This window comes from Stylophora pistillata, chromosome 3 (assembly GCF_964205215.1).
Source record: "Stylophora pistillata chromosome 3, jaStyPist1.2, whole genome shotgun sequence".
In the NCBI taxonomy this organism is placed as follows: domain Eukaryota; kingdom Metazoa; phylum Cnidaria; class Anthozoa; order Scleractinia; family Pocilloporidae; genus Stylophora; species Stylophora pistillata.
In genome coordinates, this window is record NC_142521.1 from 29,511,061 (window position 1) to 29,531,357 (window position 20,297).

The window sequence follows — 20,297 nt, forward strand, 5'->3', positions numbered from 1 at the left end:
TCCTTCCAGTCCCTCAGTTATTTTTCTTTGAATTTCCCGAACAAGCATAAGAATCTCGCAGCATTTTGGAAGTTCCTTCGGACCTTCCGGTGCCCACTATGCGTCTCTTTCCTTGCATGTGGAACGATTTAGAGTGGATCTTGGTGACGTTAGTATGCCCTTCCCCCCTCATACGTGCGTGATAAAGGTAAGGCGTAGCAAGCCAGCGTGTCCATTGTCTGCTTCTTTGCAGATAAAGCGCCTCGTGGATCAAAACAGACACCACTTTGATTATCAGGTTTAACCGGGAAGAGAAATGTTGAACACGTTTTCCAATACAAGAATGAATCAGGAGTATTTTATTTGATCAAATATTTACACTCAAAAGAGGAATTATTGTACATTCTTCTTAACTGATAAATCGCTTAAAATGTTGGTACATTGTTTAAGTCCAAACCATTGAGGAAATCAACCGGAAGCAGACAACGAAAGGCATATGGCACACTTCATTGAAAGGACAATGATCCGTTTATTCGCATTAAGTTTCTCTACCATTATTTGTCAGGTCTATATACAATAAATATGTTCCATAATTCGATTTTCCCAAACCTCTAAATCATATTTCGTATTGTTATATCAGTATCTTTTCTCAGTTCGGTTGCAGGTACATGTACTCACTTTTACATTGGATAATTCCTTGTATTCATCTAAAGATTTTAAAATAGTGTAACCGGGCTGAGCTTAAATCGTGGAAGGCAGTATTTTTATCTTTTTTGTTTTGCTTTGTTATTAATCATTCATTTACTCATTTTGGAGGAGGGAGAGGGAATTTCACAGGATTTTTTTGAAAACCCAGTTTTTTTATTGATGAAATTACAGGTAAGTAATCAATAGACACACTTGCTGAACATTTGCATGACGTCACTGTTCAACTGTTTCTCTTTAGGATCAGTTTTTCTAGCTGCCTGGCTGGAACTTCCACACAAACAGACAATATGAATGCTACTCCATATGATATGCTCATGACGCCTACAAAACGATAGGCCTACGGAAATACAAAGTCAGGGATTTGGAATTAGTCTCAATAGTGCTCCGGAGGAGGAGGTGCAATGACCTTCCTAAAGCCATCAAAATACTCAATTAATTACTAATGAGAAAACGTTGCTAGGATAACTGACTTGAGGCTGAGAATTTGGAAGTATGTTACTCACCATATGAACGTCAGAGTAGGTCCAAACAAACTCATTTGACGCCAAGAGGTTCAAAAGAACAACGAAATGAACGAGATAGGCGCAGTAATTCAGACGGCTTAACAGAATCCAGAAGCGAGCCGACAGAATCCTGTTCACCAAACCTTCGAAGTGAAAAAACGTGGAAGAAGAAGTAAGGAACTAGTATTTGCTAAAATACGCCTAAATATCCTACAATCACCGAAAGTGTGCGAGTGCAAAACTTGCAAATCGCCATTGTTAACAACGAACTGTTAACGTACCTCCGAGCCCGCGTTGGCACGCAAATATCACCCAGGCAATTGCCAAGCTCCACGCAAATCGTGCAAAGGTCCCGTATGAGATGGATTGGATGCGAGAGAACGGTTGAGGATCGTCCTTTCTTTCAGTCTGGTATTTACCATACAAAGTGGACACAGCGAGGATGATGGCCAGACACCAGCCAGTCACATTAAACACATACTTGCCAAACTTGACAAAGAGCAACAAATAGTGATTATTAAAAGGATTCATGAACACCCATTACCGACTTCTCAACTCTAGGATGTTGGTTACATAGCTAAGGAATAGAGAATGGGAGAAGGAAATAGGCAAGGATTAGTGGAGAACGGGTGACACACCCCCCCCCCCCAAGATATCAAATGTTTAAAGGAACATGAATGCATTCTTTTTTCTTTTTTCTCATTGCTCCGTCTGACGGTTTGAAGATAGAAGTTTGGTTGGTCACGCGTGGAAAATTCGAAAGTTTTCTGTACTTTGTATTCAGCAACTGCTTCGTTCATGGCGGTATCGACATCGTTTTGAAGACCGGAAATCCTTATTCAAGTGCTTCACTTTTGCAAACTTTAGCATTTCAAAATTCATTGCCTAGATTTTCTTAGATAAGCCAGAGAGTGGAGTTTTTCGTTAACGACTTGTTAAAAAAAGGATATTTCACTGACTCAAACGAGACCAGCTTTCCGTTTCAGTTACTGGAAAGTTGTAGAAATTTTAATAAAAAACTAACGGTTTAATTTTCAAACCTCCCTCGCTTTGTCATTCCGCCACTCAGTTTCGTGTTTTGTCTTTTTTTTGCTGATTCCTTCCGTTTTACTAAATGATTGTCTGCAACAGGCTTGCTTATTGGCCTCTTTCCGATTCTTTCTCCTTTTTCGTTGTTATAAAGGTACATGGTTTTGGTCTTACCATAATCAGCCGAAATATACTTTATTAGATTTTTCACGTGTGCTAGAAAGGAGAGCGGATATACCGTAATCATTGCAATACCTTTGTAGGGAGCCTCCAGTCCTTTGCCTTATGAAGCAAATATCCCAACACCATACCAACAAGGTATGAAGGGATACGACAGTATGGTTTGGTGTAGACAAGGTCGTAATCATCACTGCAACGGAATAACACAGATACGTATTACCAAGTACTGTTCAGTCATATTGATGGGATGAAACAACGTGCCAAAGGACTAAAAATCAAGTAAAGAAAAGATTCTTACCCCGTGAGATCATAAGAATAATAAATGGTGGCTGTAGTGACAAAACTGGCAGCTAACAAGACACTAACAATGGCAAGCAGTCCTCGGAGGCGAAACCTGAAATAAATAATGATAAAGACAATAATAAGTATAAATTAAAGCAGTAGAAGGCCTGATCTGATTGGCTACTCAAACTCCAAATATCCTTTGCTATTTACCTCCGAGCACCTCGCAGGTGAATTGGTGCCCGAAAATACTGTAACCATTGCAGAAATAAATGAATTAAAATCGTGATCTTTTTGTGCCATATTATTTCACTTATTTAGTACATGCCACAACAACTATTCACCTCAGTGTCGGTGGCTAACGGATGATATTTACCATGCCGCTTGGCGGCTCGATAAATATCCGCCACCAGCCACCTCCACTTCGGTTAACAGTTGTTAACTTTCATAGTTTTCTTAGTCAACCCAGTGCATCTGTGGCAGACATAAAGAATTCTGATAGCCAGTGTCTATGCTCCAAGGGTTGAATTACTAATAACTGCGCACTTCCGTCACGAAGTGAATTACGTTTAAGTGGTTATTGTAGTCTTAACAGCTTGAATGACTTAAGAGTATCTAAACGAAATCCAGAAAGATTTAGGGATATGGTAAAGCTATTACCGCTGAAATATGTTGATCATGAGATCGTACCTGTATGCTATGAACAGGATCGCAGGGGCAATTATGTAAAACTGCATATCATCAGCTAAGTACCATGTCCAACCCATACACTGCAGAGTAAAAAGGAGACACAAATCTGATGCAAAGACTAGCAAAAACTAACGATAAAAACCGACGTTTCGGTGTCATCACGACGCCATTGTCAAGGAGAAATAAAAAATGAAGTTTGTGGCAAGGTGTAACACTAAATTAGCATAAATATGTTACGAGCTAATTAAACAAATACTTTTGCGCGAATTGAATCGCTTTGTTTAATTAGCTCGTAACATACTTGTGCTAATTTACTGTTACACCTTGCCACAAACTTCATTTTTTATTTCTCCTTGACAATGGCGTCATGATGACACCGAAACGTCGGTTTTTATCGTTAGTTTTTGCTAGTCTTTGCATTTCTAAATCTTTATTGATACAAATCTGATGTTATTCAAAAATCATTCAGAGGTTCCAAGTGACACCTTTTAATTTATGTTCCCATGAAATTGACTCCTCCACCAATCGTGCAACTTTAAACTGAGTTTCAAAATTAATCCGAGATTTTTTATTGATTTGTTTCTGATTGGTCTACAAAATTCGCGCAATCCTCTAGGCAATCAGATGACGCTGTATGGAAACCAATTGTGACTTGGTCGCCCGCGTTGATTTGATTTGCCATCGACTAACGTCTATTGTATCTACCCTTCCACGCACGTGATAACAACATGTTTTATTGAACCTATCAAACTTCAATGTTTTGAGACCAAAACGTCGAGGTTTTTCCTCCCACTTTTAGCGCTATGCATTTATCGCGGGTTATTCACTTTTAAAGAAAGAGAAAAACACAATGGAGCTGTGCGAGCTCTATCACATGATTTCGTAAGTCAGTGGATATTGCCGGGCACGCCACACCTGAAATTTCTGCCTTGTTTGTTTAATGCAAACGCTGTTGCCGAACGTTATCAACGACTGAAACACTAAAACATTCTCAAGTGGGCTGGCAATGCAAAATGGGAAAACTTTGAAGTCTGATGCTGAAAAATTGAAGTCTGATAGGCCAAGAGAACACGTTTTTATCACGCGCGTGGAAGGATATAGAGGCAGTCGACGGTAATGAAGATGTAAACCTTTGCCTGATTCGCGATTGTCATTCGTATGCTTTCGGTTTTTCGACAGCTAATCGAAAACTGCTTCGTGTCGCAAATACTCGACAGTTGGTCTTTCGTGGGACAAAAGAGATGTTTCCACTCATAGCTGAATGTCTCACCAATCCATGCCCTCCGTTCGTTTTCTTGGGATAGAAGTTGTTGATGTAGAGAAGATTCGTCCACCAGTACTTATCACATTGTGGGTTATTTTGTGCATAGAACCACAAAGGCCCCTTGCCAAGAAATCCATTTAATTTATCATAGAACAGCACTAGAAACATGTAAGGTGGAGTCAACCTGTAAAAAGATTGCAATCGCATAAGCTCTGAAAGTGAATGATATAAACTCCGTGATTTGTGATAGTTTTCATACGATTTCTTTTCAAATAGAACGGTATAGAGAGAAAAGTACTCCTTAACTTTCTTTCCATCAGGGTAAGTGGAGATATTTTGGCCATGGTCATGCCTTCTTGCCAGAGATCGCACATTATATCTTCAAGGCCTTAACTTTTATTTTATCATTAATCTTTTGCGGCTATTTCTTTCTTTAGATTTATAGTCATGAAATTTACTTTCATACTTTGCACATGTAATGATGATCAGTGAACATGATCTTAAGACTTTTTCGTTGTAGAAAAACTCCTCATTTAATAAGTTTCATATCATATCAAATGTTGTAATGCTAACTGATGTTGCTTTCTTTCTTAACCTTTTGAACCCCAACGGTGACCAGCATCTCACTGAGTCACTTCTCCTAACAGTACTACATCACTCCCAAATCAAACATCAAGGGAATGATATCAATGAAAAATACATACGGAGAGCAGCCATGATCTTCTGTGAGACCCCAAATAGTCTGCCCGAGTGAGACGATCAAGTATATTCCGGGGCAGGTCATTATCAGGCTCCCCTAACCCACAGGTTATCAGCCTAGCTCCCGCCGTTCTTTGCGTACCCGCTTTCACACTTATTTCCGCTTACTAACAGCCTGGCGCACACACCGAGAATAAAAAAAATTGTAATTTATTTAACAGCGTACAACGTCGGACATCAGCCGCCAATCTTTTATTAGTTAGCTTATTTTCTTTTTTTGACTAAGTATGACTTTGGAAAGTTAAAATTGAAACGCTACATGTTTTACCGGAAGAAAAGGGAAGTAAGAAATACTCACCTCCAGAAGCGATGAAAATAGTGGTGAAAGAGTGACAACTTTCCATTGTTTTTGTCCATACGACGCAACGATAAATACGTCGCTAGGAGGCCACTGCAAATTAAGGACGAAATCTCAAAATCACGATACCTCCATCAGGCTTGTAAAAAGTTTTTCTAGTCAAGTGACTCAAATTTTAGGCATAGACTGTGTAAATTGGTTCTTTGAGATTCTTGATTTAGATTATAAACCTATTATAACGAGCCTAAGAAGCTCAATTCCCCTCTCAATAAATTAAAAATTGACTTCTGTAAAATAATGATTTCCGAAAATTGATATTCAAGAATTTGATATCCAGGTACAATCATCGGTCGAATGTACTCACCTCAAGACGAAAAAGGTGTCGACTGAAAATGATGAATTTTGGACGGCTTGAAACGTGAAACGTTGAAAAAGTTCTTTAAGTGATAAAAGATTAGCTGAAAAAGTAATAATTATGGATTAATTGAATACCAAAAAAAAAAAAGATTTAAATTCGTTATGCTGTTTGCATGGTTGGCGCGGGACCACCCAGTTGGAATTGAGCTCAGAACAATCACTACATCTCTGTCGGAAGCATCTTGATCGGAGAAGAAGATGAATTGTTGGGATTTTTAGAATAAACTGAACTAAACATGCATTTTGATTAGTTCTCAATTATGTTCTATTGGAGGACGGACGCATAGATGATGTCGCCATAAACAATTTTTTTCTTTCTCCAGTGTATAACACAAATAGATCCCATGTTGCTGTGGGTCTGTTGAGTAATAGATCTCAAAATGTGGCCGGAACACGCCTTGTGTGTCACTTTATTATTCTTACCACATTTATTTGATCGCTTTCACCATGAAAGTGCCAAGTTGTAATAAGAATGGCAAGGCACTGGCCTCTTTGGGTTGTTCCCTCGAGCAGGCAAATGGAATGAACCAAAAATCACGGATATTCTGACTGCATTTGACGTCATCTATGATCTATTCGGAACCTCATGCAGTTAGGAACAATTCAATTAAAAATGGATTTATACTCTAAGTTAGAATTTCGCAAATGGCCGGACAAATTGATATGTTTATCGTCTGTAACGGTGCCACATCTTTTTACTTTCGCATACTGTATGTGAGCAGCGTTGAGTTCCAAATGGAAACGTAAATAATTTACCGTCGGAGTTTCCGCTCGCAGACGAGCCAAATGTTGCTGATTTTGCGTTGTTGTTTAGTAATAATAATAACGATAATAATAATTTATTAATTTATAGTGCGCTTTTTAACATGTAATGAAGATGGCTTAGAAATGAACAAAGTTTTAAACGCACGTGCTGAGCTATCGTTCTTCGGAAATTTCCGTCGTCAACGCGGATTGATTAAAGTCCCTCGGCAACATGGGATGCATTCATTTTAAACAGTAGGGGAGAAAAAAAAATGTTAATGGTGATGTCATCTATGCTCTCCAATAGATCTAAGTAAGAAACAATCAAAATTCGTGTATCATTCAGCTTATCAAGTAAACTCCGATAGATCACGAGCAACGTCCAATTACAGCGCTTAGTATTGAAGTCATGAAATAAAAGATGGTTGATTTGATACTTACTCACTGGGGAAAACTGTAGCATGAAATAACAATGTCCCAAGATAACCCACCACATGCTTAGTACTCTCATACCATGCAGTGAAGTGATATTACCAGGAGAGTTACTGGTGTCCGTTATAAAACTTGTGTTTTTGACCAGCGAAAAACACATGAAGAATCGAGTCATCCAATCTGTGTTTGGGAAATATTTTTTAAAAAAAAAAAGAATTAAAAACAATAAAATTGTGTTATTTCTGTCTACTTGGTGCTGGACTTTAGGATGCGTTGCGTTGATAAAAAAACTGATGGTGACTTTATCTGGGATTAGTACGTGAAGTGATTCTACAAGTACTATTCAACTCCGAACAGCCAAGAGACAAAATTTCACGTCAAAAATATGATTTCCAACCATTGCTTGGTATAAAATCCCCTGATGAGTGAGCAATCACGAAACACGCTTGTATAGCGGATGAAGTCTTCATTTTCAGTTTCACTGGTAGTCATAACTAACTGCAGACAGTACTGTTTCGGCCTTCTGGGCCTCATCAGTGCAGTGCTAATGCTAGGATAGAGGAGAACCAATATGGTCACCCCAAACGATCCAACCTTTGTGGTATCGTCTAAGCCATGCCAGAGTGCTCAAACTAGAGTACACTAGCGAGCATGCGCATATATATATAACCAAAATATATATATATGCGCATATATATATAACCAAAATAGCGGAATGAGATCATCATCTACTAAAAAGTGCTCAATAGCAGGGCTAGAGCTATGGATAATTATACCTCAAGAATTAGACAAACCCTACATACTGTAGCTCTTGCCATTGTCAAGGAGAAATAAAAAATGAAGTTTGTGGCAAGGTGTAACAGTAAATTAGCATAAATATGTTAGCTCTTTGACATACAAAGCTCTGCTTTCATGTCCAAATTGAGCACTGTGGGGTGACTCCTTGCCACTAGCATTGCGCATAGCTCACTAGGCTTTCGTAGTTTGAGCTCTCTGGCATGGCTTAGACGATACCACAAATGTGGGATCGTTCGGGGTGACCATATCGGTTCTCCCCCATCCTAGCATCAGCGCTGCATTGATGAGGCCCTGAAGGCCGAAACGGTACTGTCTGCAGTTAGTTATTTATTAAGAACTGCATATATATATATATATATATATGTATATATTTATTAAGAACTGTATCATTGGATAATACAATTCAAGACTTTTTATTGGGCTAAAGCCATTATTGGCTGAGCCAATATACCATAATCTAATATCTGTACATTGTAACATCCGGTTTCTTCTTACAAAATAAAGTCGAGAAGATTTGAGAATATCCTGGGGGCGTTTTGTTAATAAAACAATTATGCCACTCGTGCTTGTTGGATATGAGATGATTATAGCCAACTCAGCGCTACGCGCCTCGATGGCTATCTATCATCTCATATCCAACGCGCGCTCGTGGAATAATTGTTAAATATAGCTTTCTTGCTGCTATATATATATATACATATAAAGCAGAATTTGAGTGCAGTAGAGCCTGTATTAAGCGATCACCCTGTGGTAAGCGGTCCTTCCCTTTGAATGACCGCTAGGTTGGACCATATAAAAGTTTGACATTAAGCAGAAAAGTAAATTTCTTTTACATCTGTACGACTACCAAGCTCGCTCAAATGAAACGTTTGCTTTAAACACATATATTTTACGCGCGGCCGATGCAATATGTACTGACAGGTGGAACATAACCTTCAGATCGTGTATTCGTCAAGAGAGGATCGGATGGCCTGAAATTTGTTGAAACTCTTAGGTAACGACCAAAATAACAATTGTTTACAGATTGCATTAATAAAAACTCGCATCACGCACAACAGAACATGGCCGAAACAACTGACGAGTTTTAGAGCTCCTCGCTCTGATTTACATCGGTTAATATGTGAAGGTGTAGTCTGGGTGAGTGTAGTCCTGAGAAGGACTGTTGTCGGTGGTAGTGACTGACGTTTCGATGACCTCTGTAGAAGTCATCCGTCAGAGTCAAGTGAATGATTGTTGTCAGTAGAATGTTCTTATTCCAGTTCGTGTAAAGTGATCGGTTGGTTTTGCCGTGATGTTATTGGCTGTAAGACTCAAGTGACGTAAGTCGGTCGTGATTGGTCTGTTTCGATATGTCGGTAAAGTTAGGTCGTTCTTTTTCGGTCGTTTGTGATGTTTATGTCGTGAATGAGTCGTTTGTATGGAGCGGGTAGTTGTTGACATCTATTTACGGGAGTCTGTTGTAAGTTAGTAAACCAGCTTTCCAGAGTCAGTCATTGAAAATAGACAGTGCTGTAGGTTAGGCATTGCACAGAGTCCCAGTCAATGTTGTGGCTGGTAAGTCGATGGTGTTCAGCAATGTGATTGCTGACATCACCTTTCCTCGTCGCCCGTCTGTGTTCAGTCAGTCTTGTTGTGAGGTTTCTGCCAGTCTCACCGATGTAGGAGGCTTGGCAGTCGGAACAGTTGATCTTATAAATCGCTCCCTGTCTGTTCCTCGGTTTGTCTTTGTCTTTAACCTTGGTCAGTAACTGACGTAGTGTGGTGATGGGTTTGTGGGCGACGCGAATATTGAAGGGTAGTAAGATGCGCGAGATGTTTTCAGACATGCCTTTTATGTACGGTATGGCTGCTGTAGTCATAGCGGTTGCGGTGTCGTTTGTTTCGGTAGTGGTAGTAAGTCGGTGAGTGTTTCGTCAGATGAAGTCGTTGTTGTAGTTGTTCTTCAAAAAACACGGTGAAGGTATTTGTTCTCGTCGGATAAGCTGTCTGTCGAGTCGCATACTAGTTGTGCGCGTCATGTTAGAGTTCTGATAGTTGTGGCTTTGTGTGATGTAGGGTTGTAGGATGACTCGTCTGGTAATTTGTCGGTGTGTGTCGGTTTCCTGTAAACTGTCGTCCGTAATGAGTTGTCGCTGTGGCTTACCAGGCAGTCTAGAAAAGGAAGTTTGCCATTTTCTTCGATTTCTCTGGTGAACTATATGTCAGTGTTTTGTTCGTTAAGTTGGTGGTGGAATGCGTCGATTTCGTCGTGTCGAACGACGGTGAATGTGTCGTCAACGTAACGTAACCAAAGCGGTATCGTTTGTCGGCAAGTCGAAAGGGCGCGTTCTTCGATGTTCTGCATCGCAATTTCTGCTATAACAACAGAAACTGGAGACCCCATGGCAGTGCCGTGTAACTGTTTGTAGTGTTTACCGTTGTACTGAAAGTAAGTAGACGTTAGGCAAATGGTTAGCAAGTCCATGATGTCGTCTGTCGGTAGCAGTAGTGGGTCGGTAGATTGTCGGATTGTAGTCTCAGTAGATTGTAATGCCAATTGAAGTGGAATACTTGTGAACAGTGATTTCACATCAAATGACACTAGTTTGTAGTCGTCAGATATCTGAACAGTCTTGGTAGCGTTAATGAAGTCTTCAGTGGATTGTAGTTTATGTCTGGATTTGTCGGTTAGCGGACGTAGTATTGTCGTCAGGTACTTGGATAGTTGGTATGTGGGAGAGCCACAGAAAGAAACAATAGGTCGCATCGGGAAACCAGGTTTGTGTAGTTTCGGCAAACCGTAGAGTTTCGGTGGCTGTGGTACCGAGCGCCTCAGTCGATAGTACCGTTAGGTGTCAATGGCGTTCGTTTTCTTGAGTGTCAGTAGTTTACTGTTGAGTTTACGTTGAAGTGCAGGAGTTGGGTCACGTTTGAGTTCTTCGTAGGTTCGTTTGTCGTTAACTAGTGCGTCCATTTTGTCGTGATAGTCAGTTTTGTCCATGACAACAGTAACTCTTCCTTTGTCGGCTGGTAGGATGACAATGTTCTCGTCGTTTCTCAGTCGTTTCAGTGCGCGTTGTTCGTCTTTAGTCAAGTTGCTGTCATGTAGTGACGTTGATTGTGTAGTGGAAGCAATTCTGCTTCTGATGTCATCCTTGGTCGGCTCAGATAGCTCTCGTTGCCGAGACAGTTGAAATGGAGAACAATAAAAAAATGTGGCAGAGACATGTATAAGTGACGAACACAAGAAGAACCCGTAAACTCACAGTATGACCCAGTCCTTTTTTCTAATTAAGGTTCTCCCGACACAACAGTGGTCAGATGTATTCCTTTTGAAGACTACATGCAATGCATCCACTTATTGTACTTACGTTGCCTTATCATTTGAAGTTGTGAACTTGATAGAGTTTCTGACGGACTTGAATTCGCTTTAGGGGAATGTCCGAGAAGATAAGTGTCTTCGGTCACGTGATTACCCTCTTGACCATTAGGAATTTCACCTTTATCTGTAATAATATGGCCACTCTCAACTAAAGAAATTTCATTATTCTCGTTGATATTTGAAGGACGTGACTCCAAAAAGCTAAGAGTGCAGTCGACGATTGTACCCAGAAGGCATAGGGACAAGATGTAACCACAAAGAGCCCTATTGAAAGAAAAACTAGAGCTTAGATAAAAAATAAGAACTTTACCACAGAGTCGTATCATTCTTTCTCTGCCTTGAAATGTGCGCCGCCGTCGTGTAAAGTTGTAAGTCTAACCGTTGTGAAATTGTCTTCCATCGCGCAAAAAATTCTATAACAGACGCTCCCCATATCAGATAATCAATTGGGAACAGAAATCGAGCCACGAAATACTTTTAATCAACTTGTTTTCAAGTTTTCAAAGATAACAGTTTCTAAAATCGTACTGAAACTCGCAACTGGTGCAGTGGGTGAGAACAAAATGTAGCCTCACATCTGGTTCACCGAAGTTGAATATCGATTATTGGCCCGCACTGGTCGGTTGATTGCCTAATATATAGATAACTGAGTCAAGTAAATAGTCAATGTAAATAGTAAAATATTTATAGGATTTTAATGTTAGCAACTTATTGTAAGTAGTTTATCGGAAGTGATGCATTTGTAGGGAATGTGCTATAATATAGTTTATGTATTGTAAACAATAAATGTCGTAAATAAGATTTGTAATATTAAAAAACCAAAAAAACAAAAAAACAAAACAAAAACACAGAGTTGATATTGTAATGAAGTGGCCAATTTGCATTATCAACTCATTAAAAAACAATACCCTCCACAATACCCTCCACAATCGCAGCATCACAGTTTCCCTAGGAACCTACCCTCCTTAAGATATCGATTTGTTATTAATGGCTGTTGTACTTACAAAGTGATGATAACACCCGTTGTGTACTCAGACTTTTTGTCGCAGACCACAGATATCTCCTTCGATCCAATTTGAATGGGCTTCAAGCTGACCTGTGGAATAACTAAAGAAGGATACAGGTTGAGCTGTAGAGTTGGAAAACAAAATAAGAATAGATTCTCAATTTAGACGTTGGATAGTGGGCAGTAGGCAATAGGCCATTTTACAGTTTTTTACTTAGCTGCCAAGCCTTTGATTTGGAGTGAGGCTGAAGGTGACCTTATTATGATAGAGACCAGTATGTAGTTAGCATGATAAAGTGACTTACTTTTGAAAAGCACCAACGCTTGTATCATTAGGTCACCCTTAGCCTCACACTTGTTCAAAGTCTTGGCAACCAAAATGAATTATTATCTATTCCTGTATACCCAACAAATTATCTCGCTACCGATTGGTCAATGACGAACGCATGTGTGATTTTCATGTTGCACTCCATTAAAATTCTTGAGTGAAGTACGAATAATGATCATTTCCCTACAGTGATTGAAAGTTTCTTGAGCAGGGTTTTTCTTTTAGAGATGAACCCAGTCAGTCAATTACTCTAACAACCTTGAAACTAAAGCTTGGACAGAAGTGTTGTACATACTGTTGAGGACCTGTAAAGATTATCATAAAAACGTAAACACGTGAATCGTTTTAGATTTAGTATTTATGCTAAGGAGGGAAACTTTGGGAATTTCGTAGAAAGAAATCTCACATTGCAGTGATTAACCTCGATGTCAAGTTTAAGTTCTCTAAACATGATTGGTTAGCCAAAGGAAAGAAAAGGGAAAAAGAAAAATGAACCCTGAACGTTATTGAAAATGTCAACAACAACATAAAATTGGGTTGTTGCGAATTCCTCTCAAGTTTTCAAAATATTTTTGAAAACTAAACTAGTGTGTAGCACGGCGATCAGTGGTTGTAAGACATTTTTATTCTCCGACGCGTTTCGTCTAGCTGTTGTAAACTTCTTCAGACTGGGTTAAAAAGTAACTCTACACGACTGTATTTAGAAGCCATTGTTAACGGCTCTTACAGGGTCAATGACCATAGAGGCTTCCTGTTCGGACTTATGAACAGGAATGGGCGAAATTATGAAAAATTTGAAACGTCGAAGGCAAGGTTAGAAAAATCTTTTTGGGAGCCCTTGTTTTCGCTAAAACGCCCCCTGCAAAAAGCTCCCTGAAGAAGTTTATGACAGTTAGACGAAACGCGTCGGAGAATAAAGAATTTCTATAACTACTGTTCGAAGAAGTTCTAAAAAATTGTTAATTTTTTTTAAATTGTACATTAATCAAACCTCTTACTTTCCTTTTGATCGGAACTAGAATAGCTGTTATTAGTTGCAAAATTCAGATAATGTGCTAAAAGCGAGTTGAAAAAAGGGTTGCAAGTGGGTACTCATTAGACAAAGATTATTATCAGTAAATTTTAAATGTGTGCAAAATGGCTCAGTACTGCATTCATGTCAGTCCCTCGTAGGTTTAAAACGTATAGTTTGATATCGCGATGGTGGTTTTTTTTTTTTTGTCAACTTTTCAAGCAACCATGTCTTGCATCTAGATTTTGTATTTTTCCGAGCTCCTCAATGTCCTCCTCTTTTGTATTAAGGAAGATGGCTAGTATACAACCGATAGACATCGTGCGTTCCATTTACATATTGAATAAATAAATTATACTGCACGAAATGCCGTACATTTGAAGATGAATCGTAGAGCACGGGTTATGTCATGTTCACTGCACTGTTTTGGTGTACAGAGGCCCCAGGGAACCGGAATTGGAAGGTCCTAAAATGAAAATAAATTAGAAGTCGTGTTAACTTCGTACGGTTATCAGTTTTCCATACGTGGTCAAATGGTACATGAACAGATAAAAGAGAAAAAGAGAAACAATCAGAACGTAAGAAATACACTACCCATGGCGGAGAATGTGGATCAATGTCATTATCTGAACAACTGCGCATGCCCACCTATCCACTCTCTCTCTTCCCCATATCTCCCTTTTATTTTATTTATAGAATGGAATAATAGCCATCTAGCTGGCCCAAGACCTACCTTAGGAAGTGATGATATTGACAGAAAGGCTGTGCAATAGTGGGCATCAGCGATGGTCTTCGTGCATTCGCTGTATGATCCAAGCATGGCAAAATTGCCAATTAGCATTCCACTTCCAGGTTTGCCAAGTGCATCCAGGTCTGCAAAGTAATGTGTGTCAAGTATGAGTGACTGAAAACAGCTTTTTTACCCTCAAAACGCAGGTAAAGCTTCCCAGGCCGTCCAACAAGGATACAGATACATATAGACGTAAAATATTTTCCGTATAATGCCGCTCGCTCAACTAACTCCCCGTTGACCTATTGGCCTCCCTTAATAACGCCCTCCAAAATTAACTGAACAGATCAAAACAATGATAATAACGACAAACAGCTAAACATAACGAAGAAACTGTATTTGCAAACACTCGTCATTTAAACTTTGTCATAGCTAAGGTTTTTCTCTAAGGAAAGTTTCTGTTTTTGGCACGCGCTGGCAAATCGATAGTTAACTCCGTATCGTACTAGCACCGGGTTACAGGATGTTGAATAGGTTTATATAGCCGGTTCTGTTCAGCGCAACTGAACGATTCAAACCGTGATATGCTCTGTAACTAAGAACATGGCTTTTAATTTTTAATTCCGTCGTAAGCCACTTTTTTTATGTCCTTTTTTTATTGGAGGAATAATTTTTTCTTTCGGAAAGCTGCAGCTTACACAAAAAATCACATGATCTATTATAACAAAATAAATTCCACTCTCTCGTGGGTCTGTGTAGTAATAATATTTCAATAACTGTTTCGATTTCATGCGGTTAGAATCAAAATGAAGGACCTTAATCTTAGGGATATGTCAGTTAGAGATACGAGCGAGGTCAAAACTGAATCATGCTAGTATCTTGCTGTCATGACATGCGCATGCATGAAATGAAATATTTTCGCAAACTTAGCCGAAAAAAAGGTCAGGTTAAGGTATCCCGGATCCGGATTTTAGTTAGTAAAACGTGCGTTCGACGGATCGAGCAAAAAGTGCAGATCGCTAGATTTGAAGACCCTTACTCATCTCGTTCTATATGCAAGACAATAATTTATCTCCCGTGATTCAGCCGTTTTGGACTTGAAGACAAAACCCGTGGACTATCTTGACTAACATAAAAACTTTCCGCCTTTTATTTCTCTGCGGATGGTTTTGGATTGTGCACGATGTGCATTCAAGCCCTGCAGGCCTCAACCGACGGAAATAGCGATGAAAAATTCGATATAATTCATTTCGTCCGTGATTGCGCAAGATGTAGTTTGGTGAGGGACTTTGTTTGTCTTATTGGTTGGCATTCTTGTTAAATTTTTCTCTAGATATATTTAGGTCCGTGATTTCCCTCTGTTAGTTAATTTTTTAGCTCATTCGATTTCACATCCCTGGACAGGAAAATGTTGAATACACCGAGGCCAACGTGAATTCAAATACGCAGCTTTATTTAATTGGTTAGGCCTTCCGTCCCCAATACCCGAAAGGAATTTTTTACCGACTGAAACGAAGCTTTGTAAAAGCACCAGTTAGATTGGGTAAATTTGAAAACGCTGGCTAAATCTTCTTCGTGTGTGCGGAAAACGGAAACGGAAACGAAAACGGAGCTTTTCGAAAACGTTGACATCACGCACATGACGATAATTTCAACAAGACAGAAAACGTGGTTGTTACTACTTTGTTTTTTGTCCGTTCCTAGTCGACGCTCTGGATCGTCTGCGATGATTTGTATTGGATTGTTACATTTAAAAGCTGAACTGTGCGCGTAAAGTAGTCCGATTTACTCTTTACATCAGCGTTTTTCTTCTCCTTTTTACGACATGCTGTTAAGGTTATTGAAGAATTTTCTGTAGCAAGTGTTCGATTAACAGACTATACAACACAAATTACAAAACGACGCAGTGAGGAATTAGCGTGAGTCACGCATGGACCGAGGCAGGTCACGTTTTGTGGTTGCGATTCACCCGTCACGCAAGAACTTGACACTACGGCTTTTCTTTAAAGCTTTGGTTCGTAAATATCGCTCGTAGTCATACAAAACGAAAATCTCCCAAAAAACCTCAGAATTTGCGAAATGTGTAACACTGTTACAATTAAAATGACACTGATGCCATCATACAGTATCAATATCAAAATACACAATTTAATTTCCATACTACATGGTGACAGAAGTTAAAATTTACTACTAAATACTCAGTGCAGTCGAACTTGTGATTAGGCGGTCACCTACGGGGAATGGCGGGATGACCGCTTGATACAGGTTGCACAGGCTAGCGGTATTATAAAAAAAAGACTGCAAATGGCTACTGCTGCCACATCCCATATATACATGAGTCAGACTCGTTCCACATGGGAAGATGATTCAAGAAAAATAGTGACTAGTTGACACTCAACCACCAATAATCAAATGGTAACAAATAATCATATTAACATAATAATGATACTAATAATGATAGTAATAATAATAATAATAATAATAATAATGATAATAATAACAATAATGATCATATCAATAATAATGATAGTAATGATAACTTAAGGGGCTAGCTCAAGAACCTCACTGTTCCTCTATCGGTTTATTCTCTAGACTCCAATAATGATTAAACTAGGCTTCTTTGAATTTTAACTTTGATTTTGCCAGTTAATTATAAATTATTTTCTTGCTTCATCGCAATTCCATTATTGTGGGACTTTTGTTTCATACAACAGGGCATTCCACGTTGTGAGTTATTCCGCCATTCCACTGTTCCACCGTTCGACGAGGTCACTGTAAACTCAAGGTATCATATTTCGGACCTTGCTCGCCTCGCAAATTTAACGGAATTTTTGAGCATTTGTCGCTGATTGAAATGGCAAAGTGTTCTCTTTTCGAATCAATAACATTTTCCTTAAAGTTTTCACGACGTGCAGATCAAACCTATTTCGATTTTTCAGTGAAGAAAAGTCTTTTTTTCACTTCCGTGCCGGAGACGCCACTGTGAAATTATTTTGAGAAGTTCATCATCTTTTGTAGTGTCTCGGCAAGAACCAAAAAAAAACTATATCTTCGGATTTACTGGGCATAATACGCTGATTTGAACTGTAAAATACTCTATCTTCAAAGAAGAAATCACACTTTTAAGACATTTCTGCAAGGTAAAGCTTTGTTTTTTTTTTTAGACGCCATCCTGAAATAATTGTGAGATGCTCATCACAAACAATGAGTAGCATCAGGAAACCATATGATCAGATGCTAATTCCGACTAACATTCGAGGCGATCCGAGAGAAATCGTCAGTAAGCGTTGAACGACCGAAGATGCCCCGAAACATACAAAAGCCGAGAGCGAGGAATATCGGGTAACTCTCGACAGACTTCGTTGTGGGTGAAGTGGTTGTTCGTATTCTATTATCACACTCACTCAATAGTGCAACATTATGGCTTCATCTCCATAGAAGGCAGTAGCCATAACAAAGATACACAACGCCGCTTTTCAGTGACCATAGAAGACATGTGGAAAGCAATAAGAGAAAGGCCGTTGCGATTTTGCATTAATTAAGGAGAAAACAATTGAGGGACTTGGGTGACCGCTAAATACAGGTTAGACTGTACTCACAATGAGCAATCGTTGAAGCGTCCAGCTTGAGCACAGCGTCCCAACACTCCTTGGAGACCTTCGCGTCCACCGAAGAGATATTTGGAAGTGGTAGTTGAAGGCCAAGTGGATGTGCAAACTGGTCGTAGTATGCTGAGAGATTCAAGGCCATTATACAGGACGTTTGAAGGGTGAGAAACAAGAAAACTTCAAAGGCTTTAAACGTGTTAGCCATTTTAGATCCAATCTGGTCGAACGATAAGTGCGATTCATCGTGGGTTTATTTATACTTTTACCGTCGTTAACCAAAAAGCTGATCACGAGTTTTGTTTACTAATACATATAAATTTATATATTAGCTCACACGAGCTGACGGAACGGCATGAAGAAAGATTTTAAAATACTCGTAGGGCACTGAATCTGCCAAAAATAGTACAAACACGTTTCAAACGCGTCACACTTAGTCAACGGGTGAATATTAATCTGGTGTTAAAAGAGCAGTCTGAAAGTTTTCAGTTGGTGACTTCGACAAAAGAATTGCAAAGAAACCATTCAAAACTTAAAATTTCCTTACACGGTTCTGTTTCTTTTTGGTTTTGAAATTTTGGAACTTTGCCCAACTTTATAACAATCGCTAAAAGCAGACCGTGCGATATTTACATCGTCCTATCTCAACATTGGTTTATATTATTACCTCACCGGAATCGGCTTGTGAGACTTTAATTAACCAGGAGCCCGTAGAAAGGAGAAAAACTGCTGTATTTTTCTTTTTTGTTTTCATTTATTGTAGTTGTCGAATATTGTTACCGTTTGAAACTTTTCAGCTTTAAAAGTGAGTTTCCAACGCTTTACCAATATCATAACGAGTCGAATGAGTCCCAACAAATTAGAGAATTGGCAAAAAATTGGTCTACCAGGCTTCGTAACTCTACCTTTTTAAGTTTGAGAAGGGCTAAAATGAGATATGGACCTTCAATATACACATTCATTACATCGCTTGTAGCGCTTGTGGGCAAGATGAAGTGAATCCTGCGTTCTGATTGGCCACCCGAAACGGGATTGCTCGCATTGATCCCGTGCATGACTAGATGGAATTAGAGCTGCGTTCGAATTCTCGGACAATTTCGGCGACGGAAACGGAAAAAGCGGCAGAAGATAATCAAAACAAGCAAAACAGAAACGACTGTCGTGAGTTTGTTGTACTACAAACACGGTTGGCTTTCTTTCCCGGCTCTCAAAGTAAACAAGTCACTCTTAATTCTTTTTGCGAATCTTTTTTTTTGCAATATAATGAATCCTTTATTAGCCAATCCTTTACTAACCAAGCTTATTAACCAAGTTCGCTCTTTTTTCGCATTTTTATAGACCTCGACTTCATCTCGGCCATAAAAATGCAAAAAAAGAACTCGACCAATATCCAGCCATCTTGACCTCGCGCTTGGTTAGTAATGCTTCTGCATTATACGAGATTTAATAGATATAGTGAAGGACTATTCTTTTGTTCAAAACGCGGCTATTTTTACAATATAGCACCCTACTAGTATCTGGGACAAGCGGACACCGGTTGAGATCGATCACGTAGAGTTTGGTTTTTGTTCTCATGCGATCACGAGTTTATGGGATGACATGTTCCTTGACAAAAGGTGCTAAAAATACTATGAAGGCGCTGAATCTGAAATCTAACAATCAGGTCTTTGTACTTTTTATTTTTGTTTTTTTTCATTTCTTTATTCCTAAGTCTCCCGTGAGGATAACTTTTTCTGAATCATCCGCAGGTCGAACTACTATACATTTCATTTAAATGTGAGTAGTGCTTTCGTTGGTTTTTTTCTTGCTTGTAGGTTTATCATGACGTGACAAGCTTGTTGATTGTTAAGCATTTCATGGTTTTTGACAGACATAAAATCGTACTCAAATTCTCAAAAACCTCTAGCTCTTCAAACTGTCAGCTTTCTCAAGCCAGCACTATCAAGAAATTTTTATTTTCGTTTTACGAAAATTAGGTTTGATGGTGCGAAACCTGTGCTGAGAAGCATTTCATAATTAGTTTTTTTTAACATCATTTAGTAATTTAGTTTCTTTTTAGTGATGTCAGTAATATAGTTCTCGCTTTTTAAAGTACGTCACGTCACGGGGGTATCTTGTGAGTCAGTAACATCCCAGGTCAGCGATATATATGCGTTATTGACCAAGCGTGAG

At 39.1% G+C, this 20,297-nt stretch overlaps 1 protein-coding gene across 1 annotated transcript; it reads right to left on the minus strand.

Moving 5' to 3' along the window:
- Window positions 1–307: 307 nt before the first annotated feature.
- LOC111344022 (nose resistant to fluoxetine protein 6) lies at window positions 308–18,365 on the minus strand. Its single transcript, XM_088751522.1, has 15 exons — window positions 18,120–18,365; window positions 14,524–14,663; window positions 14,166–14,256; window positions 12,449–12,551; window positions 11,434–11,708; window positions 7,295–7,465; window positions 6,057–6,150; window positions 5,693–5,785; window positions 4,642–4,819; window positions 3,372–3,451; window positions 2,698–2,793; window positions 2,475–2,589; window positions 1,472–1,679; window positions 1,191–1,333; window positions 308–1,024 (listed from the first exon to the last, which is right to left on the minus strand). The coding sequence occupies exons 1-15, from the start codon at window positions 18,331–18,333 to the stop codon at window positions 908–910; spliced, it is 2,118 nt and encodes a 705-aa protein (XP_088607648.1). The 5' UTR covers window positions 18,334–18,365; the 3' UTR covers window positions 308–907.
- Between the last annotated feature and the right edge of the window lie 1,932 nt (window positions 18,366–20,297).